The 25,527-nt window shown below is 36.0% G+C and overlaps 1 protein-coding gene across 2 annotated transcripts in view; it reads right to left on the bottom strand.

Moving 5' to 3' along the window:
- Nucleotides 1-25,527, bottom strand: part of GOPC (golgi associated PDZ and coiled-coil motif containing) — a 43,555-nt gene that overhangs the window by 7,552 nt on the left and 10,476 nt on the right. Inside the window, exons 2-8 of one of the 2 annotated variants that reach the window (XM_036925036.2) lie at nt 20,618-20,782; nt 19,043-19,066; nt 15,994-16,169; nt 15,434-15,599; nt 12,629-12,724; nt 11,196-11,360; nt 98-278 (exon numbers count right to left, since the gene is read on the bottom strand). In XM_036925036.2, the coding sequence (XP_036780931.2) occupies nt 98-278; nt 11,196-11,360; nt 12,629-12,724; nt 15,434-15,599; nt 15,994-16,169; nt 19,043-19,066; nt 20,618-20,782 (973 nt within the window). The remainder of the gene's footprint in view (nt 1-97; nt 279-11,195; nt 11,361-12,628; nt 12,725-15,433; nt 15,600-15,993; nt 16,170-19,042; nt 19,067-20,617; nt 20,783-25,527) is intronic. The other variant, XM_036925037.2, reaches the window with a different exon arrangement.

Raw genomic sequence — 25,527 nt, 5'->3', positions numbered from 1 at the left:
CTTGTTTTGTTCCCCATCTTAGGGAAACTGTGGCCTTCATATTTTACAATTTTTCAACAATAAATACATTAATAATAAACTTTAGAGTGACTTTTACCTTGTAGCATTTTGATTTCCCCACTTGTGTCTTTGCAACCAGCACCAGGATTACTCCCTCCTTCTAACTCATCAAGATACAGTCGGTAACGATGACCACTCTCATCTTCATACTCTACATTTTCATCATCAGAATCCACTTCAGGAGCCACATAAACTACTTCAAATTCAATCTCTCCTCTCTAAAATGGGGAAAGAAAATGAAGATGTCAACTTGTTATAATTATATTTTAAAACAGATTCCCAAATTCTTTGGGGTGACAAACAGGAGTGAGTAGTCAGACCTCAGATGTAGCTCTTCTCAAGGCAACAAATAATGAAACTCTTGACTCTTAAGAGGCAGAAGGGGACTTAGAGGTCATTGTGTCCAGACTAATCCTCTCTACAAGTAATTTCCTTTTAATATTATAGTAGTTCTTTCTACTGGCCACAATACTTTTGCTAAAAAGCTTAAAATATAAAAGGATGCTTAATTATTTAATTTAATCTTGGAAAAAACATTAAGTTTAAAATTCATTTTGCCATTTTGTACTGTACATAGCAGTTCAGAAAATCATCGAAATACTCAAATATTAAATAAAATTGTACCTAAGGACAGCACACAAACTTTTCCTTGACTAATTTTAGAAACTTATGCACAGTGATTCCTTGTTTCTTACTGAATAGGTCTCAAACCTTTTCTTAACTTTCACTGGGTACCAGACATACATAGTGTTTAGTATTCCATTCAGAAATAATAGCTATTACTATATTTACTGTGCAAAATTATATCCTTCAATCCTCAGAATAACCCTTGTAGTCTTTTACATATATGAGAAACTGTGTGAGTCCTGGAGAGAGGAGGTAACTCTCCCAATAGGATGAACAAGTAAAACAGAAAAAGAGCAATTTGACTCTGAAGTCTTTGTTCTAATTAACTGGATTAAATGTATAATATTTATATTACTATATACGATAACAACTTCATGTTCTTATAAAGCTAGATTATTTTGTTAAATAAATTCCAAGATGTAACTATTATTTAATAAGACACTACAAACAACACATACAAGTCTGGTATTTATAATCCTGAAAATAATGGCCTGACTTTGCTTACAAGAAAGCATGCCATTTTTACTGCTGTTCAAAGGCTCTTTGCTGCTCCAGCAGCTTAAGGTTATGTTTCAGAATTTTAATATGTGCTCTGCTTCTCCTTAAAAGTTTATGACTGCCTATTTGTATCTACTATGCCACAGCTGCCATTCATCCCACTCTTACTACTGGATAAGTAAAACAAGTTCGGCTGAGGAAACCGTAACTTAATGAGGCTAGCTGCACTCTTAGATCTCCATTATTAGCACGTAAGTTTTTTAAATACCATTTTGGGAGACAGAGGGATAATGCTGTGGTCTTCAGTAAAGTTCTAGATGACAGAATTGGGTCTCTGGGTAGCTGTCACAGACGTTGGGCCTTTACTTGAGAAGCACTTTCTAAAAATCATCAGTGTATAAGAATGGAACAGAGAGCTTTATCATCAAGTCCTTCATTTAATACAATTATTTAATAAGTAATATTGAAGAGATTTATGCATCATGTAGACTTGAACCTAATGAACTTTAAATTTACTTTCAACTCTTGAGAGTCAATTCTACAGTGGCATACTATGCTGATGGTCCAACAAGCATCTCCATGTACTACCAATACCTCTCTAATTCCCTCAACCCTATTGCTGAAGGAAAAACCAGACATAAAAAAATCTTTATGGAGGGGCGGAAGATGGCGGCGTGAGTAGAGCAGCGGAAATCTCCTCCCAAAACAACATATATCTATGAAAATATAACAAAGACAACCCTTCCTAGAATAAAGACCAGAGGACACAGGACAATATCCAGACCACATCCGCACCTGAGAGAACCCAGCGCCTCACGAAGGGGGTAAGATACAAGCCCCGGCCGCGCGGGAGCCGAGCGCCCCTCCCCCCAGCTCCCGGCGGGAGAAGAGCAGGCAGAGCGGGAGGGAGACGGAGCCCAGGACTGCCGAACACCCAGCCCCAGCCATCCGGGCCAGAGTGCAGGGCGCTCGATACTAGGAAAACAGGGCAGCAAAAACAGTGAGCGGGCACTGGAGGCCGGGTGTCAGAGGACAGAAGAAAAGCGCGCAACCATTTTTTTTTTGCTTTTTTGCTGTTTTGTTTTGGCGGGCGCTTTTAGGAAGTCTTAAAGGGATAGGGACCCCAATACTAGGGAAACAGGGCAGCAAGACCTGTTAGCAGAGGCCCGAGGCTGCCACCGGATAATAAAGAAAAACGAGCGACCACCTTTTTCTTTTAAATTAAAAAAAATTTTTTTTTTTAATTAAAAAATTTTTTTTTCTTTTTTTTTTTGGTGGTCGTTGTTTTGTTTTGGCGGGTGCCTTTTGGAACTCTTAAAGGGGCAGGGCGGGACACTTAATCTAGAGGTAGGGGATCCGGGGATCCCTGGGCATCCTAACCCCTGGGCTGCAGGGAGCAGGGAGGCCCCTTACGGAGATAAATAGCCTCCCAGCAGCTCCTGCTCCAACGCGACTCCACCACTTTGGAGTAGCTGCCCGAGCCAGGCCACGCCCACGGCAACAGCGGAGATTAACTCCATAGCAGCCGGGCAGGAAGCAGAAACCCTGTCTGCACCCAGCTGCCCAGCACAAGCCACTAGAGGCCGCTGTTCTCCCAGGAGAGGAGGGCCACAAACCAACAAGAAAGGAAGTCCTTCCAGCCGTCACTCGTCCCAGCTCTGCAAACTATTCCTACCACCATGAAAAGGCAAAGCTACAAGCAGACAAAGATAACAGAGACAACACCAGAGAAGGAGACAGACCTAACCAGTCTCCCTGAAAAAGAATTCAAAATAAGAATCATAAACATGCTGACGGAGATGCAGAGAAATACGCAAGAGAAATGGAATGAAGTCCGGAGGGAGATCACAGATGCCAGAAAGGATATCGCAGAAATGAAACAAACTCTGGAAGGGTTTATAAGCAGAATGGATAGGATGCAAGAGGCCATTGATGGAACTGAAATCAGAGAACAGGAACGCATAGAAGCTGACATAGAGAGAGACAAAAGGATCTCCAGGAACGAAACAATATTAAGAAAACTGCGTGACCAATCCAAAAGGAACAATATCCGTATTATAGGGGCCCCAGAAGAAGAAGAGAGAGGAAAAGAGATGGAAAGTATCTTAGAAGAAATAATTGCTGAAAAATTCCCCAAACTGGGGGAGGAAATAATCGAACAGACCACAGAAATACACAGAACCCCCAACAGAAAGGATCCAAGAAGGACAACACCAAGACACATAATAATTAAAATGGCAAAGATCAAGGACAAGGAAAGAGTGTTAAAAGCAGCTAGAGAGAAAAAGGTCACCTATAAAGGGAAACCCATCATGCTAACATCAGATTTCTCAACAGAAACCCTACAGGCCAGAAGAGAATGGCATGATATATTTAATACAATGAAACAGAAGGGCCTTGAACCAAGGATACTGTATCCAGCACGACTATCATTCAAATATGATGGTGGGATTAAACAATTCCCAGACAAAAAAAAGCTGAGGGAATTTGCTTTCCACAAACCACCTCTACAGAACATCTTACAGGGACTGCTCTAGATGGGAACACTCCTAGAAAGAGCACAGCACAAAACACCCAACATATGAAGAATCGAGGAGGAGGAACAAGAAGGGAGAGAAGAAAAGAATCTCCAGACAGTGTATATAACAGCTCAATAAGCGAGCTAAGTTAGGCAGTAAGGTACTAAAGAGGCTAACCTTGAACCTTTGGTAACCACGAATTTAAAGCCTGCAATGGCAATAAGTACATATCTTTCAATAGTCACCCTAAATGTTAATGGGTTGAATGCACCAATCAAAACACACAGAGTAACAGAATGGATAAAAAAGCAAGACCCATCTATATGCTGCTTACAAGAAACTCACCTCAAACCCAAAGACATGTACAGACTAAAAGTCAAGGGATGGAAAAACATATTTCAAGCAAACAACAGTGAGAAGAAAGCAGGGGTTGCAGTACTAATATCAGACAAAATAGACTTCAAAACAAAGAAAGTCACAAGAGATAGAGAAGGACACTACATAATGATAAAGGGCTCAGTCCAACAAGAGGATATAACCATTCTAAATATATATGCACCCAACACAGGAGCACCAGCATATGTGAAACAAATACGAACAGAACTAAAGGGGGATATAGACTGCAATGCATTCATTCTAGGAGACTTCAACACACCACTCACCCCAAAGGATAGATCCACTGGGCAGAAAATAAGTAAGGACATGGAAGCACTGAACAACACAGTAGAGCAGATGGACCTAATAGACATCTATAGAACTCTACATCCAAAAGCAACAGGATATACATTCTTCTCAAGTGCACATGGAACATTCTCCAGAATAGACCACATACTAGGCCACAAAAAGAGCCTCAGAAAATTCCAAAAGATTGAAATCCTACCAAGCAACTTTTCAGACCACAAAGGCATAAAACTAGAAATAAACTGTACAAAGAAAGCAAAGAGGCTCACAAACATATGGGGGCTTAACAACACGCTCCTAAATAATCAATGGATCAATGACCAAATCAAAATTGAGATCCAGCAATATATGGAAACAAATGACAACAACACTAAGCCCCAACTTCTGTGGGACACAGCAAAAGCAGTCTTAAGAGGAAAGTGTATAGCAATCAAAGCATATTTAAAAAAGGAAGAGCAATCCCAAATGAATGGTCTAATGTCACAATTATCGAAATTCGAAAAAGAAGAACAGATGAGGCCAAAGGTCAGCAGAAGGAGGGACATAATAAAGATCAGAGAAGAAATAAATAAAATTGAGAAGAATAAAACAATAGCAAAAATCAATGAAACCAAGAGCTGGACCTTCGAGAAAATAAACAAAATAGATAAGCCTCTAGCCAGACTTATTAAAAAGAAAAGAGAGTCAACACAAATCAACAGTATCAGAAACAAGAAAGGGAAAATCACGATGGACCCCACAGGAATACAAAGAATTATTAGAGAATACTATGAAAACCTATATGCTAACAAGCTGGGAAACCTAGGAGAAATGGACAACTTCCTAGAAAAATACAACCTTCCAAGATTGACCCAGGAAGAAACAGAAAATCTAAGCAGACCAATTACCAGCAACGAAATTGAAGCGGTAATCAAAAAACTACAAAAGAACAAAACCCCCGGGCCAGATGGATTTACCTCGGAATTTTATCAGACATACAGGGAAGACATAATACCCATTCTCCTTAAAGTTTTCCAAAAAATAGAGGAGGAGGGGATACTCCCAAACTCATTCTATGAAGCTAACATCACCCTAACACCAAAACCAGGCAAAGACCCCACCAAAAAAGAAAACTACAGACCAATATCCCTGATGAACGTAGATGCAAAAATACTCAACAAAATATTAGCAAAATACATCAAAAGGATCATACACCATGACCAAGTGGGATTCATCCCAGGGATGCAAGGATGGTACAACATTCGAAAGTCCATCAACATCATCCACCACATCAACAAAAAGAAAGACAACAACCACATGATCATCTCCATAGATGCTGAAAAAGCATTTGACAAAGTTCAACATCCATTCATGATAAAAACTCTCAGCAAAATGGGACTGGAGGGCAAGTACCTCAACATAATAAAGGCCATCTATGATAAACCCACAGCCAACATTAAATTGAACAGCGAGAACCTGAAAGCATTTCCTCTGAGATCGGGAACTAGACAGGGATGCCCACTCTCTCCACTGTTATTTAACATAGTACTGGAGATCCTAGCCATGGCAATCAGACAAAACAAAGAAATACAAGGAATCCAGATTGGAAAAGAAGAAGTTAAACTGTCACTATTTGCAGATGACATGATACTGTACATAAAAAACCCTAAAGTCTCCACCCCAAAACTACTAAAACTGATATCGGAATACAGAAAATTTGCAGGATACAAAATCAACACACAGAAATCTGTGGCTTTCCTATATACCAACAATGAACCAACAGAAAGAGAAATCAGGAAAACAACTCCATTCACAATTGCATCCAAAAAAATAAAATACCTAGGAATAAACCTAACCAAAGAAGTGAAAGACTTATACTCTGAAAACTACAAGTCACTCTTAAGATAAATTAAAGGGGACACTAACAGATGGAAACTCATCCCATGCTCGTGGCTAGGAAGAATTAATATCGTCAAAATGGTCATCCTGCCCAAAGCAATATACAGATTTGATGCAATCCCTATGAAACTACCAGCAACATTCTTCAATGAACTGGAACAAATAATTCAAAAATTCATATGGAAACACCAAAGACCCCGAATAGCTAAAGCAATCCTGAGAAGGAAGAATAAAGAGGGGGAGATCTCACTCCCCAACTTCAAGCTCTACTACAAAGCCACAGTAATCAAGACAATTTGGTACTGGCACAAGAGCAGAGCCACAGACCAATGGAACAGACTAGAGAATCCAGACATTAACCCAGACATATATGGTCAATTAATATTTGATAAAGGAGCCATGAACATACAATGGCGAAAAGACAGTCTCTTCAACAGGTGGTGCTGGCAATACTGGACAGCTACATGTAGGAGAATGAAACTGGACCATTGTCTAACCCCATATACAAAAGTAAACTCCAAATGGATCAAAGACCTGAATGTAAGTCATGAAACCATTAAACTCTTGGAAGAAAACATAGGCAAAAACCTCTTAGACATAAACATGAGTGATCTCTTCTTGAACATATCTCCCCGGGCAAGGAAAACAACAGCAAAAATGAGTAAGTGGGACTATATTAAGCTGAAAAGCTTCTGTACAGCAAAAGACACCATCAATAGAACAAAAAGGATCCCTACAGTATGGGAGAATATATTTGAAAATGACACATCTGATAAAGGCTTGACGTCCAGAATATATAAAGAGCTCACACGCCTCAACAAACAAAAAACAAATAACCCAATTAAAAAATGGGCAGAGGAACTGAACAGACAGTTCTCCAAAAAGGAAATACAGATGGCCAACAGACACATGAAAAGATGCTCCACATCGCTAATTATCAGAGAAATGCAAATTAAAACTACAATGAGGTATCACCTCACACCAGTAAGGATGGCTGCCATCCAAAAGACAAACAACAACAAATGTTGGCAAGGCTGTGGAGAAAGGGGAACCCTCCTACACTGCTGGTGGGAATGTAAGTTAGTTCAACCATTGTGGAAAGCAGTATGGAGGTACATCAAAATGGTCAAAACAGACTTACCATTTGACCCAGGAATTGCACTCCTAGGAATTTACCCTAAGAATGCCGCAATCAAGTATAAGAAAGATCAGTGCACCCCTATGTTTATCGCAGCACTATTTACAATAGCCAAGAATTGGAAGCAACCTAAATGTCCATCGATAGATGAATGGATAAAGAAGAGGTGGTACATATACACAATGGAATACCACTCAGCCATAAGAAGAGGGCAAATCCAATCATTTGCAGCAACATGGATGGAGCTGGAGGGTATTATGCTCAGTGAAACAAGCCAAGCAGAGAAAGAGAAATACCAAATGATTTCACTTATCTGTGGAATATAAGAACAAAGGAAAAACTGAAGGAACAAAACAGCAGCAGAATCACAGAACTCAAGAATGGACTAACAGGTACCAAAGGGAAAGGGACTGGGGAGGATGGGTGGGTAGGGAGGGATAAGGGGGGGGGAGAAGTAGGGGAGTATTAAGATTAACATGCATGGGGGGGTAGGAGAAAAGGGAGGGCTGTACAACACAGAGAAGGCAAGTAGTGATTCTACAACATTTTGCTATGCTGATGGACAGTGACTGTAAAGGGGTTTATAGGGGAGACCTGGTATAGGGGAGAGCCTAGTAAACATAACATTCATCATGTAAGTGTAGATTAGTGATACCAAAAACAAAACAAAACAAAACAAAAAAAAAGGGCAGTTCCTGTGTGGTAACCTCCAATAAGTTCTACACAAGGGTATAAAGGGCATATAAAAGTGTAGGCAAAGGGTCTGTTTGCGTTTATACAGAGGATCAAAGCCTAATTGGGCTACCCCAAAAATGAACTAAGATACGATATGAAAAAGAACTTCCAACATCAGCACTCTCTGGAAGACTCATGAAGAAGATGATCATCAAAAAACCCCAACAAAGATCCATGCACTACTACAGGTGTAGATGCACTCATCCCACCAGCTCCTGGACTTGCCATGGGAATGAAGGAGATATCTAAGCTGGCCTGTGCATACAGTAAAACAACAAATTTGACTGGATCTATACTGTTGGAACTCAACCAAGAATTAGGAAAAGTGCAAATTGTAGCGCTCCAAAATCTTACAACTACAGACTATTTACTGTTAAAAGAACATAAGGGATGTGAACATTCCCCAGGAATGGGTTGTTGTAATTTGTCTGATTTCTCTCAGACTGTTCAAGTTCAGTTGGACAATATCCACCATATCATAGATAAGTTTTCACAAATGCCTAAGGTGCCTAACTGGTTTTCTTGGTTTCACTGGAGATGGATGGTAATTACAGATATGCTTTGGTTATGTAACTATACTCCTGTTATGTTAATGTGTGTGCGCAATTTAAGTAGTAGCTTAAAACCTATACATGCCGAAGTTACTGTACAAGAAGATATGTCAAAGAAATAATCAATCTTCCCATGTTTTCTTCCACCTGCTACTTCTATAGCTTTTCTTCTTCCTTCCTAATTACAACCCTTAAATAGAATTCGTGCCTCATATCAAATTTACCGAGTATCATAATTCTTCCAAGTGGTAAAGATACCTCAAGACAAATGCTGGGCATAGAAGCTACAGGGCATAAATATGCAAAGAAATAAAAAGCTAACCATTTCAAACAATAAGGCTTCTCTCTCACTTACCAACTTTACATTTCCCTGTATGGCCCCGGAAGGTGACTGGTTAGCCAGAGACGGGTAAGATTCCTCAAGGGAGGAACAACCTAAGACAGGCACAGTCGCGGGGGGGCCATCAGGTGAGAAATTGGGGATCAACAGAGGTGAGGCTTAGAACCTCACCCCCCCGTTCTGAGAGAAATCTTCTGCATATGTGGATGTTTTATTGCCCTTGTCTAGCTTGGATTAACACATAGTCTACAGGCACACACCTGATCATCTACATTTGCTCTCTTACAACACTAAACTATGTTTTCTACCTTTATCTCGTATCTACCTACCACTTCAGCATTTTATTAAAAAAAATAATAATAAAGAGAGAAATGTGGTATCCACATATAAATCAAGTATAAAAACCAAATGAGTATTCATATTTGAACTGACTGTTTACAGTTCATAATGCATGAGCAAAACTGAAAGTTTCTGTGATGACTGCCCTTGTACTGTTCACTATGTAACTTATTCATTATGTAAGAATTTGTTCTCCATGTAAGAACTTGTTTGTTATGCCTCAGAAGATTGGAGACTGACGAAAATTAGGCTTGGGGTGGATTAATGATTGTGCATTGAGCATTGACTCCCCTATACAGAATTTTATTGTCGTTAACAACCATTTGATCAATAAATATGAGAGATGCCCTCACAAAAAAAAAAAAAAAAAAAAAGGACAGACTTCCAATGGTAAAATAAATAAGTAACCGGGATGTAATGTATAGCAAAAGGAATATAGTCAAGATATTGTAACAGCTTGGTAGGGTGATAGCTGGAACCTAGAATTATGTATATAAATGTTTTATCACTGTGTTGTACACTTGAAACTAATGTAATGTAATACTGTGCGTCAACTACCCTTCAATAAAAAATAATTATCTAAAAAAAAAAAAGATAGTTAGAGACAAGAGGTAAGCTTACTGTAGAAGAAGTGAATTGGTTTGTGAATACATATAGATGCAGTTGTCTGAATAACATCCATTTTGAGATGTTCAGAGGGCAGGTGAGACCACATAAAAATATGCAATGACTGTGAATAAAATGGATTTCACGTATTTAAAACAAAAAAAATCTTTATAAGTATACTGGGTGACAAATATGACTTTGGTCCTGGATATGAATCCTAACTGTGATTTTTTGCTTTGCAACCTTGAGTAAATAATTTACTCTTGTGGATAAAATGAGAGTTCCTCTGGCCAGGATTCTCACCTGGCCATGGTTGACTAGCTCACTACACACCTGTGAGCAATACATGGCTGTTGACTATAAAAAGAGCTCCGCCTAGGGCTCTGGGTGCGATATGGTGTCAGGGCTGCAAGGCTGCAGGAGAGCAGAGCAGAGGCTGGAGTGGTGGCAGCACTGAGGACAGAGGCCCAGAGGACGGCTGGGTGGACAGAGCGGCCCAGAGAACGGCTGTGCAGGACAACTGTGCAGAGAAGCCCAGAGAACAGCCGTGCGGAGAGAGGGGCCCAGAGGCAGAGAACGTCTTGCTGCCTGCAGACTCGCTCTCAGTGAATGGGATTTTAGTGACTGACCTGCCACCTGGAAATAAATTTGGGTGTAACCCTTTCATCCCAAGAACGTTTTGATGTCATTTTCTTTGGTCACACTTGCCCGGGTGTGAAACCCATTGGCAAGACAACTCTCTAAGAACCTTACTTTACTCACTTTATATAAGAGCACTGGACTAAATGAGTTCTAAGGACTCAAACATTCACGGCTGTAAAAAGTTCACATCTAGCACTGTTTGTTTTTTCTGAAATACCTATATTTATATAGTGTCTTAGTCATTAATGATGTTTTGCTTTCTAAGAACCAGGTCCTGTCCTGAGTAAGCACTGGGTATGTATTAACAGACTTATTCCTTATAGCTTTCAGATAAGGACACTGCAGCACAGAAGATTTAAGTAATTTATTCAAAGCTATACAGCTGTGGAAAAGAGCAAAGAAAATCTTTTTTCTGTAAATCTGGCTGAATGTTTTCTATAAAAGCCCCAAATCAAAGGAAATTAATGTCTCTATATAAATACTTTACTATTTGAGAAACCTCCTAGGGAAGTATAAAATATTCAATCGATTCAGAAAGAACCAATTGATAGATCCCATTTTAATTACATAAAGCAACTTACCTGCTGGGAAAGAATGGTTACAGCTTCTTTATGCTTTGTGTCCCTTAGGTTAACTCCATTAACAGCCAGAATAGCATCTCCAACATGCAGCCCTCCACATCTATCAGCAGGTTGCCCTGGGTGGATCTCAGAAATGAGGATTGGAACACCATGTTCTTTCCCACCCTAACGAAAAAAGAAAAAGCAGTAAATCAGATTACTCTTTGTATAGCCACAGAGTATTCTAACAATAAAATGTTTTTTTAATGTATTTCAGTAAACACTTATACTATCTCTAAAAGTGCTGAGTGAAATCTTATTTGCTACTTATATAATGGTAAATAAATTATTGAGTATCAAAAATTTATCTCAGTAAAATGATTAATAACATCCATGTGTTTTTCTAAAATGTATTTGAGGGCCAAAGAATGGAAGAAAAAGATGTTGAAGAACCAAAAATCTACAATCCATTAAGCTCTTTTAAATATACATGAAAACATATTATGTATTAGTAGTCCACAGCACTATTAGATTTTATCAGATCTGAATTACTATGAAAGGTAAGACATACCATTATTTATGTACCACAAAAACAGTTTTAAGATTTTATGATGAATCTCAATTCAGAAATATTAAAATATGAAAAAATATGCAATGCAGAATTGATAAAAGGCAGTATTTGGTATCTTTCCTTTCTAGCTTGTATCTTAATTATGTGTGTATATGACTGTATATGCATGTTTAGTTTCTCCTAAAATTTATGTTAAGGGCACTGCATTAAAAATAGTATATATTCAATAAGTACCCCTGATAAACTTTTCTTTGTTAAGAAACATTCCTACATTAAGCAATTCTAGAAAGCAAATGAACTTATGCAGTGCCTAAGTATTACCAAATGATGATTAGAGTAAAACAACCTTTTCATTCATCTGGAACAAAGCACTGAACAGCAATGAAATGACTCCAAATATATGTACTTTATAATAGATTGGTCTCAGGATTGTTGCCCAAGACAACTGATTATAAAGGCATCAAATTTAAAAAGGAAGAATAGTTGGACCCAAGAGCCAGTGAAATCCAACAGCAAAGAAATGAGACATGAGAAAGATAATGCACACTCTTAAGAAAATAATAATATAATCTTAGCATTTAACATGGAAGAAAACAATCATATCCATTCCCAAAGGCTCCTAGAGGCATCACAGGACATGGCACAGAACTACAACCTGAACCATAAAGAAAATGTTAAACTATGCTTACTAAAGTAGTATTTTTATAAAGTAATACTTAACAGTTATTAAGATTTATATACCCAAAAAAAGTTTACACAAAAGATAAATTCAGTTATCTAGAATATACATCCAGAATACTTTATTTCCCAATGATGTCCAACAAAGGAGCATGATTCATCTAGATTAACAGTAGAAAAGGAGCCTGGAAGCACTACTTCTTACTGTGATTGAAATGCCAAGGCCTTCATGATCTTCCTTAAGGAGAAGAACTTTTCTAATTGGACCAACACCTTGGCTTTTCTTTAAAGAGTCTTGATCCTTATTGGGGGAAAAAAAGAAAAATTAGTACTACTTAAATATTAAACCTGTACAAAAATAGTAAACCCATGTTATATAACTTGCTTTTAGAAATCTTTATCAATTTCCTAGAATGAATACATGGTATAGTGTTAGGAAAGTAATTAACAGACCAACTAGAAAAGTGAAAATAGTTGTTCTATTCATATAGTGAAATGTACAGATGATTTCCTCACCCTTTTGTTTATCTCTTTAATACTGATACATCTCTTTTTAAACTGTAGAACATTACAAAAGAAATGATTGCCAGAAATTAACTGATAATATCTTCTAGAAATTAAAGTAATTGTTTATCATCACTGGAGAATATCTTGAAGATCTATATCCATTTTAATTAAAAACAAAATTTTCAATTGGATAATTAGTTACTTTTTCATTCCTCTGAGCTCTAGAGTCTACCTCTTAAATAAAGGACCCTGCTCCCTTAATAATTCTTTCTCTGGTACCTTTCCCCTTTCCCTCTCTACTAAGCTCTTTTCCTGTTCAGCATGTAAACAAATTCTAAGCCTCTAGCTTTAAAATACTGACCATGTACAAACACAGAACAAAATAAAAACCCTTCAATCAGTAGTGATTCTACAGTATCTTACTATGCTGTAATGGGGTATGTGGTGGGGACTTGATGATGGGGGGAATCTAGTAACCATAATGTCACTCATGTAATTATAGATTAATGATACCAAAATAAAATAGAAAATATAAATAAATAAATAAATAAAAAGAGAAAAAAAAATACAAACCTTTAATCACCTATTGTCTTCTTTAGCTACTATCCTCCCTCCATCTTTACTTAATCTCCATAGTTAATCCTAACTTTATCTACTTCCTTGCCTCACACATTTATTAATTCAATCAACTGTAATTATGGTTTTATCCCACTTGCTCCACTGAACTTGCCTTCTCAGTCACTGGTAACCAATATGCTACATTCAATGAACACATTTTAGTCACTAGCCTACCTGAACCTTGCAGCAAGCTGGTACTATTCATTACCCCCTCTTTGAAAACCTCACTCTTCCTTAGTTTCCATTGCACTACTTTCCTAGATGCTCTATAGCTGACAGCCCCATCCCAGGCTCTTCCTCTGGAGATCCATTTCGTTCCCTCACTCCATAAAAATTTCGCTCCATCCTTGGCCCCCTATTCTTTTTTCTTTCTATATACTTCCCCTGAGTGATTTGATCAATTCCATGATTTCAGTAATAACAGACAATCTCCCTAATATTTCTTCAACTCAGACTTTTCTCCTGAATTCCAGAGTCATCTATCAAACTGTGGGTTTTGGCCATCCTACTGGCATCTCAAGCACTACATGTATAATACTGATCTCATCATCTTTTCCCCAAAACTCTCCTTTTCCTCTACTTGCTTTATCAATGAATGCCATCATCTCACTCAGTTGCCCACACCAAAAACCTAGACTCTTTCTTCTCCCTCACCTATTTACTAAAAAGCACAGGTAGTAACTAAGTCCTCTTGACTCTAATTCTTTCAAGGCTATCCTTCTTCTTAAATACACTTCCACTGCCCTCATCACTTTCTCCTTGGATTACTACAGTAGCTATAGTTTGATTACCTACCCGACTCCCATTAGGCACTCTTCTATTACATCCTTTTCACATCACCAAAGCAATTGTTAAAATAATGCTAAATCTTATACATTTTTCTATGATGATAGATAGTAACTGCACTAGTTGGGATGAGAATTAATAATGTGTATAACTGTTGAGCCACTGCATTGTATACTTGAAACCAATATAAAATTGTGTATCACTATATTTCAATTAAAAATATAATAATGTAAAATCTTATTAAGCCATTTTATTTAAAACTCCCATGATTATCAGGTTAAAGTTCATACTCCTGTATTTAGAATAACTTTTGTCATCTGGTCACTCTTTAGAAATTAATGGGGCCTACCAACGTCCCAGGGAAGGCAATGGCATAAGTACTTATTGCAAATCCCCACTCCTCTTCCACCAACTCCATGTTCATATGAATTCTTCTTATAATAATCTTTGCAAAGGCAAAAAACTTTACTATTTAAGGCCATACTTTATCTTGGTAGTAAGATATGTAAGCCACTGGGTAGGAGTTAGACATGCATTTATTACTTTAAGGTTTATATTATCAGGCAGTTGTCATAATGAAATTTAAAAAGGATTTATCCAGGTAAGAAAGCTTCTGAATAATGTTAACTACAGAAGAAGACAACTGGACATAGATCTCAAATTCCATCTTAACTGAAGACCAAACAGGTGTAAATGTTAGTTCAGAAACTACATTTTAATCCAGTTACCAAAAATTCCCTGAACAAACTACCCAAAATAGTTACAGATCAATATGACTACACTCTCTGCCAAGCTTAGAATAAACTTAAACATGTCTAATCATGATCCAGGATCATTCTGAAATATGAGCTTAAGTACTACCAATATGCATTTACTAGCGATAGTCCACTGACTGCAGAAATATCACTTTCAGGGCATTGGTAAGTCTATAAAGAGTATGGATTCTTACAACTTTAAATATGTACCTGTTTTAAAAGTTTAATCTCATTTTCACTTTTTAAATAAAGGTTTTAGACACTACTAGAGGGAAAAAAATGGAAAGCACTTCAGGTTAAGGGAAGAAGGCAGAGGCTGAGTGACAGCAGTTAAGCAAGCATACGTGGCCTGGTGGTGCCTGCATCGGTCGTTTCAGGTCGTTGCGTCCTCTACAAGCTCTGATGACAGTTTTGTGACGATGCAAATGTATTTCAGCTTCCAACTGGTTCCAAAGCTTATCATGAGCAGGTCCTTTCATATCTCGTCCTAGTAATTGTATTTGTTGGACCCTTCATATTGGGAAAAGAATGGATTCAGTTCGTTTTTCATTATCATAATTTTCATTATAGAGAGAGTTCAGAAGAATTACTGAGCACAAATAGCTTTTGCAACTAATGCTCAGGAACCTCCTAAGAGGCTGAAAAGTGCAGCTTAGCTATTAGCATTTCACAGTAGGTTTCTATTAGTGTGTGTGTGTGTGTGTGTGTGTGTGTCAGAAATTACTTAGTATGGCTAAATATCTATAATATATAACGCTATCAAGATTAAGTTAACAATAGCAATAGTAAGCTATAACCAACTGTAAAATAAATCTTACAGTAACAATTAATGTTTCATTTACCACAATATCTCGGTAAATATCCAATCTGTCACATAGACTAAAAAGGAACCCATTTTACACACCTTCCTGCCAGTTCTTTATCCAAGTACTTGGCAGCCAGTCTTGCCCCATAAACTTCAGCCTGGAGAACAGCTATATGTCTACGAAGGGCTTCATTCTCTTTTCTCAACAACTTCACTTCAGCTTCAAGTTGAGCTTCTTTCATTTTTTCTTTTTTGTTTGCCTCAAGTTCTCTCTCCTATTGTAATTAAAAAACAAACAAACATAATGTAATGAAAATACTTTTAAGACTCTTTAGCAACAGACAATGTTCCTTAAAATACACAAAAGCACACAGTCTATGATACCAACAATGAAAGCATATAATAAAAATTACTACTTCATACAGTGTAGCATTGAGAAGGCAAATAGTGACTCTGTGGCATCTCACTACACTGATGGACAGTGACTGCAATGGGGTACGGAGTGGGAAACTCGATAATATGAGAGAATGTAGTAACCACATTGTTTTTCATGTGAAACCTTCATAAGAGTGTATACCAATAATGTCTTAAAAAATAAATAATTTTAAAAAATTACTGCTTCATTTCTATAAAATGGAACACCAAGATTTGGATCTAGTTCTTTTTAACTAGTACTAGAAAGTGCTGTGCCCACTTCTAGATAAGATAACTGCATGCACTGGGGTACTTTGATACTGAAGATATCAAGAGAACTAGTCTCCTCTAAGCTCATGTTATCATATGCTAACAGGAGTAGCTTCAATGGGTAATTGAATCTGCTTTCAATTTACCTTCTAAGAATGACTCAAGAAACTAGAATAAAAAAAAAACTTTTTGATGGTCATATACAAACATTTAATTAACTTTAATGCAACAAGTCTATAAAGCAGGTCAAAATCATTCAGTTATAAAGAGATACATTCTATAGCTAATTTATCTTAGAGGACTACAAGAAACTTAAACAATGCTTAAGTTAGACTAGATATGCCATCCTATGCTCCACTAGAAAGAAAGTCCTCATATGTGAATTTATAGGTTATAGGTGTTAGAGAATATAACTTCAAAATCTTTGCCACCAAATTTTATCACAAGCTTACATGTGAGAAATAATATTTAATTTACCTTAAAAGTATAAAGAACAGTGTCTATTCCTATATGTCAAAGGTTACAAATGTAAATGGCTTCAAGATCCAAGCATAGAAAGGTAAGTGGGCACAAGACAAAGCAGAGTGGAAAACAGAAGGTACAAAATCCTGCCAAAAAGCAGTCAAATTCAAATACACACATACACTATGTGGCCAAATAAACTCTTCTGAGAGTTAAATGAGGACCCTCACAGATATTTTAAGTGTTATTTTGGATCAAGAAAACCATCCAAACACTGTAAACTTTCATTTGCCCTGAGTAGAAGTGTTTTCACTGACTTACAGAACTGCTTTTATGGACTCACTAATTTGCAGAATTAATAAATCTGTGAAAAAGTGGTTATATATGTGGATGAGATGTGGAAGACACTGTTCACAATAACACCATGTCTCCTTTATAAGACTAAATATCTACTTCAGCACCAGGGAAAATGTTTCTCTTGAACAAGTGGCAAATGATATTCTTTCTACTGTATAAGTAGTTACTATAATAATTTCTATTTTATTTAAAAAGCTGAGAAACAAATTTAACCAAACTTTTAACAATTCATGGAATTTATTTTGGGACTAATTTAACTGTAGGCTTTAGCCTACTATTTTGACAAGATTAATACATGATATCCTTAAACATCAAAATATGATATATTCAAATACAAGGCAGTGAGAGCATCACAATCTTGAAAAAATGCTAAAATGAATGACAGCCATCAAATGATGGATATAGTATTCATCACTTCTTTAATTAAAAATATTATAAACAGAAGGAAGATTAATTAGCAGGATTTTTCAATTTCTGTAAAAAATATATAGCCATAAGAACATAATTTGTAGATACTGTTTTAAAGAATTTGAAGAACTAATAATCCACATCTTCCTTTTATAACAACTTTCCAATTACTAAAATCTCAGTTTATACTTCAGAACCTATTTCCCAAAAGGGCAGGTATTAGTTTCAAAAGAAACCAATTTGGGTAACATGAATACAAATCTTTTTTTATGACATTTACTGAGGTTAATGCTGTTTGTTTCAGAAAAAGAGTTCATAGAAGACCAAAAATTCTTTGGCTTATAGGCTAAATAAACTTTATGTTGAGAATTACCTACCTACAATTACTTTAATGAACTATTCATACAGCAAGCTATTATACAGTATTTATGAAATCTAAGCAACTGCTTTGCTGTAACGATTCAGCCCACAATAAATCTGACAAACCTGAGGCCTGAAATTACAGAAGCAAGCAATAACAGGACTAAGAAAACTGAAGTTAATCACTTCTGGATTTAAAGAAAAAAAAATTTTTTTTGTTAACCTGTTTATTGTTAGGTAACAACAAAGAATTAATTTTGTATTTAGATATCGAAATGGTGTATTTTCAAAAGAAGTAAAGCCATATGCAAAGCTGGAACCTGACTAGGTTAGGGTAGTGGGAAAAATACTAAGAATTTATATATTGTTATTTTCTTAAATAAGTTCTGCTAAAGAGTTTCAAAATTCAGTTGTTTCAAAGGCCACGCAATTATTCTCAAAACTGCTGAAAAGTTTTAACACATGCAGTTGATGAAAAAGAAAGCAACATACAAATTCTTTTTATGAGAATAAATTCAAATAGAAAAGGAGGAAAAATCTAGACCTGCTTAATGTATCTTCAAAACACTCAGGTGGAAAAACCAATTGCTCTTTTGAAGTAAGGGTTTAAGCAAGTTACAAAGGCTCAGAAGTTGTCAAAAATTGATGGGCTCTGCAAATAATGGCTATAAATCACTAAGAAAATAAAAATCTTTAACAAAGTATCATGAGAAAAGAACAATGGGTCACTGAACATTTTCAGGTATTGACGCACTTGAAAAAATTACTATTATTAACATCATTTTCAAATACAAAGTGACAACATGTAATATGCAAATAAAACACCAAGAACACTTCAGCATGACATATTAAAGCAAAACAGAAACAGCATACTTACCAGCTCCTCCAGAGAGGGGACAGACTTAAGATACAAGAAAAAAGTTTTATAATTAGAAAAACATCATAAAAATGATTTTATCTAGTGGTATAATCATTACAAGGAAAATTCCCCTATGTTGAACATCACTCGGGTAAAATTCATTAGAACAAATGTATTTGCAAATCCATAAACCATATTAACTGTATAATATTAGATTAAAAAAATTTTTAATCAAAATTAGTCAACATATCTGGCTTAGCGTCTTTCCACAAGAGCACACTGTTTTGCATCTATTGTTACCTTCAGGTAAATTCTTTTCTAGTGAAAATGTACATTGTTTCTCAATGTTAATATCAAACATTCCAAAGCAGCATCTATGAATCTGACTCATATTGGCTAACTTAAAACAACAATACTAATTAGATTAATAGAATTTCAGAATTTAAAAGGACTCTAGAAGAATGTAAATACTCAGTTAATTCTAACAAATCAGTATTAGAAACTAATTAACCAAAGAAATGGATTTAACTGAAGACAAGTAAAACTTGAAAATGTATTACTCTCATCATCAACATCACCTCCTGCCTTTCCCAAGCTGTATCTTACTTATTTATTACAGTGTTGACTATAGCTAAAATAAGTATCTGGCATATACACACTTAATACATATGAGGTTAAACTAAAATGAGACTTTAAAAAAATTCTATTGAAACAACCTATATTGCTTAAAAGGGCAATGATTAGTTACGGAAAATTTATACAATGGACATTACACACACACACATTCTGAAGTGTTCAGTGGCAGGGAAAATGCTTTTCACATATTACAAGCAAAAGAAAAAAATGTGCCACTAGTTGGCACCCAATTCCATTTTCTCCTTCCTAATTAACAAAACTCCAATTTTAACTGGAGGTGGTCATGTGACGAACTAAGAGCGTGACATACAGCTAGGGAAAGCCAATGAGATGGCTAAATTGGTAAAAATTGTTGAGAAGGATTTCATGAAAAGTTCTTTACAAAGAAAGCTAATGCAGCAGGGAAGCATCCTTTTGCCTTTCCCTTAGATTCTTCTTTCTGCCTGGAATGTGGGCATGAAGAAATCATGAGGATAGAAATCATGAGCTAAAAATGGCAAAGCACAACAACAAAAGGAACCTGACCCCTAATCTGTGGAGCTGCCATTATCACCTTTGGACTGCCTGTTTCAGGGCTTTAAATTGAGAGAACATAATTTGCACTATTCAGTAATGACCTAAATGTTACTTGGGATTTGTGTTATATGCAGCTGAACTTGATTGTAACTGATACAGTGGGGCAAAAAAAATTATCTGTTATTATCACAAACATCTTTTAAATATATTTATACAGATACTTTAAAACAGGAAAAAATCCTACCCTAAGTATCAACTGGCTATTATACAGATCATCAGTAGACAGTAAGATTGTGATGATCATCTTTACATTTCCTGTATTTTCTAAACTTCCCACAATGAGCATATATAACCTTTTATAATTAAAAAGCCTCACTAACAGTTGCCCTCTTCACCCTCTAAAATACAGATAAGTTGTATATTACCCTCTAAATTACTCACCAATTTTGCCTTAATGGTACCAGAGTCAACACTTTGACCGGTTTTAGCATGAAGCTGAAGCTGAATTGCGTGCAACTGTAAAAGCTGATCATGTACTTCTTTCTCTAATACAACTTTCTCTGCTTGGGTCTCTGTCAGTTCAGATTTCAAATCCACCAGCTGTGCCTTATAAAACAACAATAAAAAGCATTAAGTATGCTTAATTTTCTTTATTTTGACTCTAATAATTATTATTCAAGAATGACAATAGGCTATCTTTGAAATGAAGAGATGAACACTGGACCATTATCTGACATCCGTTTAAACTGACAACATCAATAGTACTAGTAAGATACTGAGTGGCAGGAGAACTCTACCATAAGCAGCATCTTCTAATACAGAATGTTACTTCCACTGTCCTTTGCTTACTTTGAAAAAGCTTTTCACTGTTTCAAGTTTATCAAAATATATAGGTATGAGATGATTCATCATCCTGTAGAGACCACATGTGCTACAGCAGTCCATTAACGTTAACAGTGTGTTAGAGGAGGCCAACATGTGGTGCTTTGTCTTCATCCCAGATAATACTAGCCCAAATCAGGCTATCCCCTATCTAGCAGTTACTTTAGGTGCTAAGTAAGCTATGACCTACTGAGGTTACAATGGGCCTAAAGATCACAGTTAACTATAACTACAGCTAACTACAGCTAAAGTGCAGCAGAACAACTCATCAGAACCACTTACCTATTCGATTTCAAGTTTTTCATTTTTCACAATTAATAAACTGTTTTACAAGTGTGCACAGGCTATGTCCTATGTGTATCTAGTCTTCCCAACTAGCCAGATTAAAGTTCAAGGCTATTCAATACAATGTAATTTTACTAGTAAGTATCTAGGGGCCCAGAACTATTAGTATAATGAGAAAAAATATACTTTTTGAAAGTATAGATAACTATGCCCTTAAGAAGCTTTCTATCCATCAACTGAGGTGATAGGTGTGTGAACCAAGTAAAGAAAAATGTAGCAAATTAAAGATAGTTTAGAATTGGTCTAGTGCCAAGGAATTCAATGTAAAGGAAGGTTTAAAGAAGGTTAGTGAGGAAAATTAGGACTGAATTACATGACAAGGACAAAACTGAAGCAGAAAAGCAGTCTAGAGGAAATGACTAGCAGAGGCAGAGACTAGAAACAACTTTGGTAGCTCTCTGGGTATAGGGATAAGAGGACTGAAATATCGCTATATCCCAACTGTACCAACCAGTGCCTAGTATATGAAAGAATCTCAATAGGTATTTTTAAGTTGAAATGAATTCTAATAATAGCTCTGGAATTGTCCCCATACAAGCTTTCCCACTTTTAAAATAGGGATAATATCCACAGAAGATGTGACCATTCCCGTAAGATTATTAATCTACATACAACAAAACACTTACTGGACTATGAAGATGTTGTTCAAGGAAATTAGATTACCTAGAGTTGTATAACAGACTGGTTAAGAAAGTGAAGCTGGATACAATGAATGGTTTTAGATGATAAATCAAAACTAAATTTAATCTGGTAGGAAACCACTACATGCTATCAGTGACATTATTGTTTTTGTTTTAGTAACAGCATTATTGAGATATTTCACATAGCATAAAATTCAGTCTTTTAATGTATACAATTCAGTGGTTTTTAGTATATTCATAAAGTTGTACAACCATCATCACTATGACTTGGAACATATTCTCTCATTGATTAGCAGTGTGATATTTGCAGGTTAAGGAGGTGAAGACAGGACACTAACAAAACCCTAATTAACTATCTAACTGATGTTACCGGTAACTCTGTAACTGAAAATAACACATTTCACAGTACTGAAAGGAAATCATCAGCAATACTTACAGATTGTGTGTCCAGTGGAAAATCAGGTCAAAAATAACAAATATTTCAAGTTCAGAGAACAGTGAAACCATTGATGGAAATACTAAGATTAGGATGGTAGCTTATATATAGACAAGAGGAAGAGAGATGAGTTTAAAATTTAGGCATGCTGATTTTCATGTCAGCCATTATATAATCAACAGAAACTATCCCACAGCATTTCAGGAGTTTTAACAAAGTGATAACTTAGGTCTAGGGCTGGGACTGGGGCACAGATATGTGAGTTAATATCCTAAGAATGAACTGGAGGGAGAACAGATGGCCAAGGACTGGGGCTTGGGTAATAATCAGTCAGGATGGCCTGAAAGGTAGAAGAAAAGAGGTGGCATTCTATAAACCAAACCAAATGTTTCATAATATAAAACACCACTGCATCTTGCTTTTTTTTACTTCCTGGATATCATTTGATATTAGAACTTCCTCATTCCTTTTTTTATACCTTTTTTATCCATGTATAACTTGCATCAGAGAAGTACAAACATAATAAACTGAAAAACAAACATACCCATTTAACTACCATCCCAATAAAGAAACAGGGCTGTATGAGCACTACAGGACTCTCCCTGTGGCTCCTTCCAATCACTACCTCCACTTTCATCCAGAAAGATTACCTATCAGACTAATACCTTGAATTCTAACACCACAGATAATTTTGCATGTTATATAAATGGAATCATACAGTATGTGTTCACCTAAGTCTGGCTTTTGCCTCAAGAGTATGTCTAAGATTCATATGTGTTTCAAACAGCTGTGGTTCATTTTCATTGCTACACAGGATTCACTAAATGAATGTACCATAATTTACCAATTTCATTCTACTTTTGATGGACATTTATGTTATCTTCAGTTTTTGACTATTAAATTGATGCTGTTATGGACCAGTCTTTTGGTACATATGAAATACAGTTCTGTTGAATATGTATCTAGGAAGGAAACTTCTAGTTTACAGAGTATAAGTATGTTAAATCTCAGTGGAAAAGGCTAAACAGTTTTCCAAGTGACTGCAGACACTGACATGCCCACCATATACATGAACCTTCTTATCCTTGCCTTCATCTGGCATTGTCAGTCCTTTTAATTTTAGCCATTCTGGAAGGAACGCAATGGCATTTCACTGTGGTTTTAATTAAAGTTTCTTGATTACTAGTAAGGTTTACCGCCTTTTCATAAATTTATTGACCATTTGGATATTCTTATTTGTAAGGTGCCTGCTCAAGTCTCTTGCCTGTTTTTCTACAGAGCTATTGTTTCCTTATTGAGATATAGGAGCTCTCTCTTTACAACACATGTACACAGTTATGAATATGAACTCCCTTATTGGGTATGAATTACAAATACTTTGTCCCAATCTGCAACTTGTTTTTTAACTTACTTAAAGGTGTCTTTTGATGAACAGGGTGCTTAATTTTAATGTAGCTCAGTACGTCAGTAGTTTCCTCCCCACGTTAAATGTTTCTTGGCCTGAATGCTACCTGTTATCATCAAGTTTGCAACCTCTACTTTTATGTTATTTGCATTCACTTGGTATAATTTTGTCTGTTTATTTTTAACCTTTCATCATATTTTTTTATGTTACAGTTGTATATAGCACATACACATGTAGAGATTTTATTGCTCTTTGCTAGATTTAAAAATATGTTTTTTAGTATCATGGAGGCTTTACATTTTTGTGCTAATAATTATTTTTGGAAATTATCCTTAATTTCCTGTTTAGATTATATTTATCATCCCTGTTATTAATAGTCATTAAATTACTTTGTAACATTTCTTCCTGCCTTCCCTCACCCTTCTCCAACATTTAATGAAGTGTTACCTATTTCCAGCTAAAAACTATGAACAATCATCAAGCTTATATTACTTTCAAAATATTCTTTTCTCCCATTTGTCATAGTTGCACTACATTTCAGAGCATACAACTTATAATATTTAAATATTATTTTATCACATTTAACTCCATAGTCTTAGTTCCACTATTAAATATATTCTATTCTCACCACCAGACCATTTATCAAAACTGCTCCTATGATTTCAGCTCATTCTCTAGATTTCTCAGAAAGGTCTCCTAACAATATTTCCTTGTTTTCAGCATGTTCATGACTATTCATTTGTAGTTTTTATACATGAAGTCAGCTTGGCTGGATATAAAACCTTTGCTCATTTTCTTTCCTTGAGCACTTTAAACATGTCGCTTCATTTTTGCTTCTGGTAAAATGCTCCTACTAAATTGTCCAATCCTAATCTTTTCTTTCTCTTTGTCTGCTTTATTTTTAATTTTACTAAAATGCAGCTTAGTGTTAACCATTATAGGTACATGTGTACCCTTTCAATATGCAAATTCAATCTTGTATTATTTCAAGAAAACTTTGTTGATAGTTAAGAATGAACTGTGTGGCAATTTGTTTTTTTATTGAGGCAGAATTCATATAATATTAAATTAATCATTTTAAGTGAACAATTCAGTGGTATTATTTTCACAATGTTGTACAACCACCACCTTTGTCTAGTTCCAAAATGTTTTCATTACCCCAAAAGAAAGCCACGTACTTATTAAGCAGTCACATCCCATTTTCCTTGTCCCCACCTGGGAACCACCAACTGCATTTTGTGTCTACGAATTTTTCCAGATATTTCAGATAAATGGAAGCATATAAAATGTGACCTTTTGTGTCTAGCTTCTTTCACTCATGTAATATTTTCAAGGTTGACCCATGTTATAGTATGCTATCAGTACTTCATTCCATTTTATAGCTGATAGTATTGCATAGTATGTATACACTGCAACTTGCTTATCCACTCAAATGTTGACAGACATTTGGGTTTCCATCTTTTGGCAATCACGCAGTGCTACTACGAACTATGAATCACGCAGTGTGAATGTGTGCTTGAGTACCTATTTTGAATTGTTTTCAGTATATACTGAGGAGTGGAATTGCTGGATCATATGATAATTCTATGTTTAACTTTTTAAGGAACAAACTTTTCCATAATGGCTGAACCATCTTACATTC

Source organism: Manis pentadactyla, chromosome 12, assembly GCF_030020395.1.
Source record: "Manis pentadactyla isolate mManPen7 chromosome 12, mManPen7.hap1, whole genome shotgun sequence".
In the NCBI taxonomy this organism is placed as follows: domain Eukaryota; kingdom Metazoa; phylum Chordata; class Mammalia; order Pholidota; family Manidae; genus Manis; species Manis pentadactyla.
Note: the sequence above shows the minus strand (reverse complement) of the source record. Positions and strands in the feature narration are given on the sequence as shown.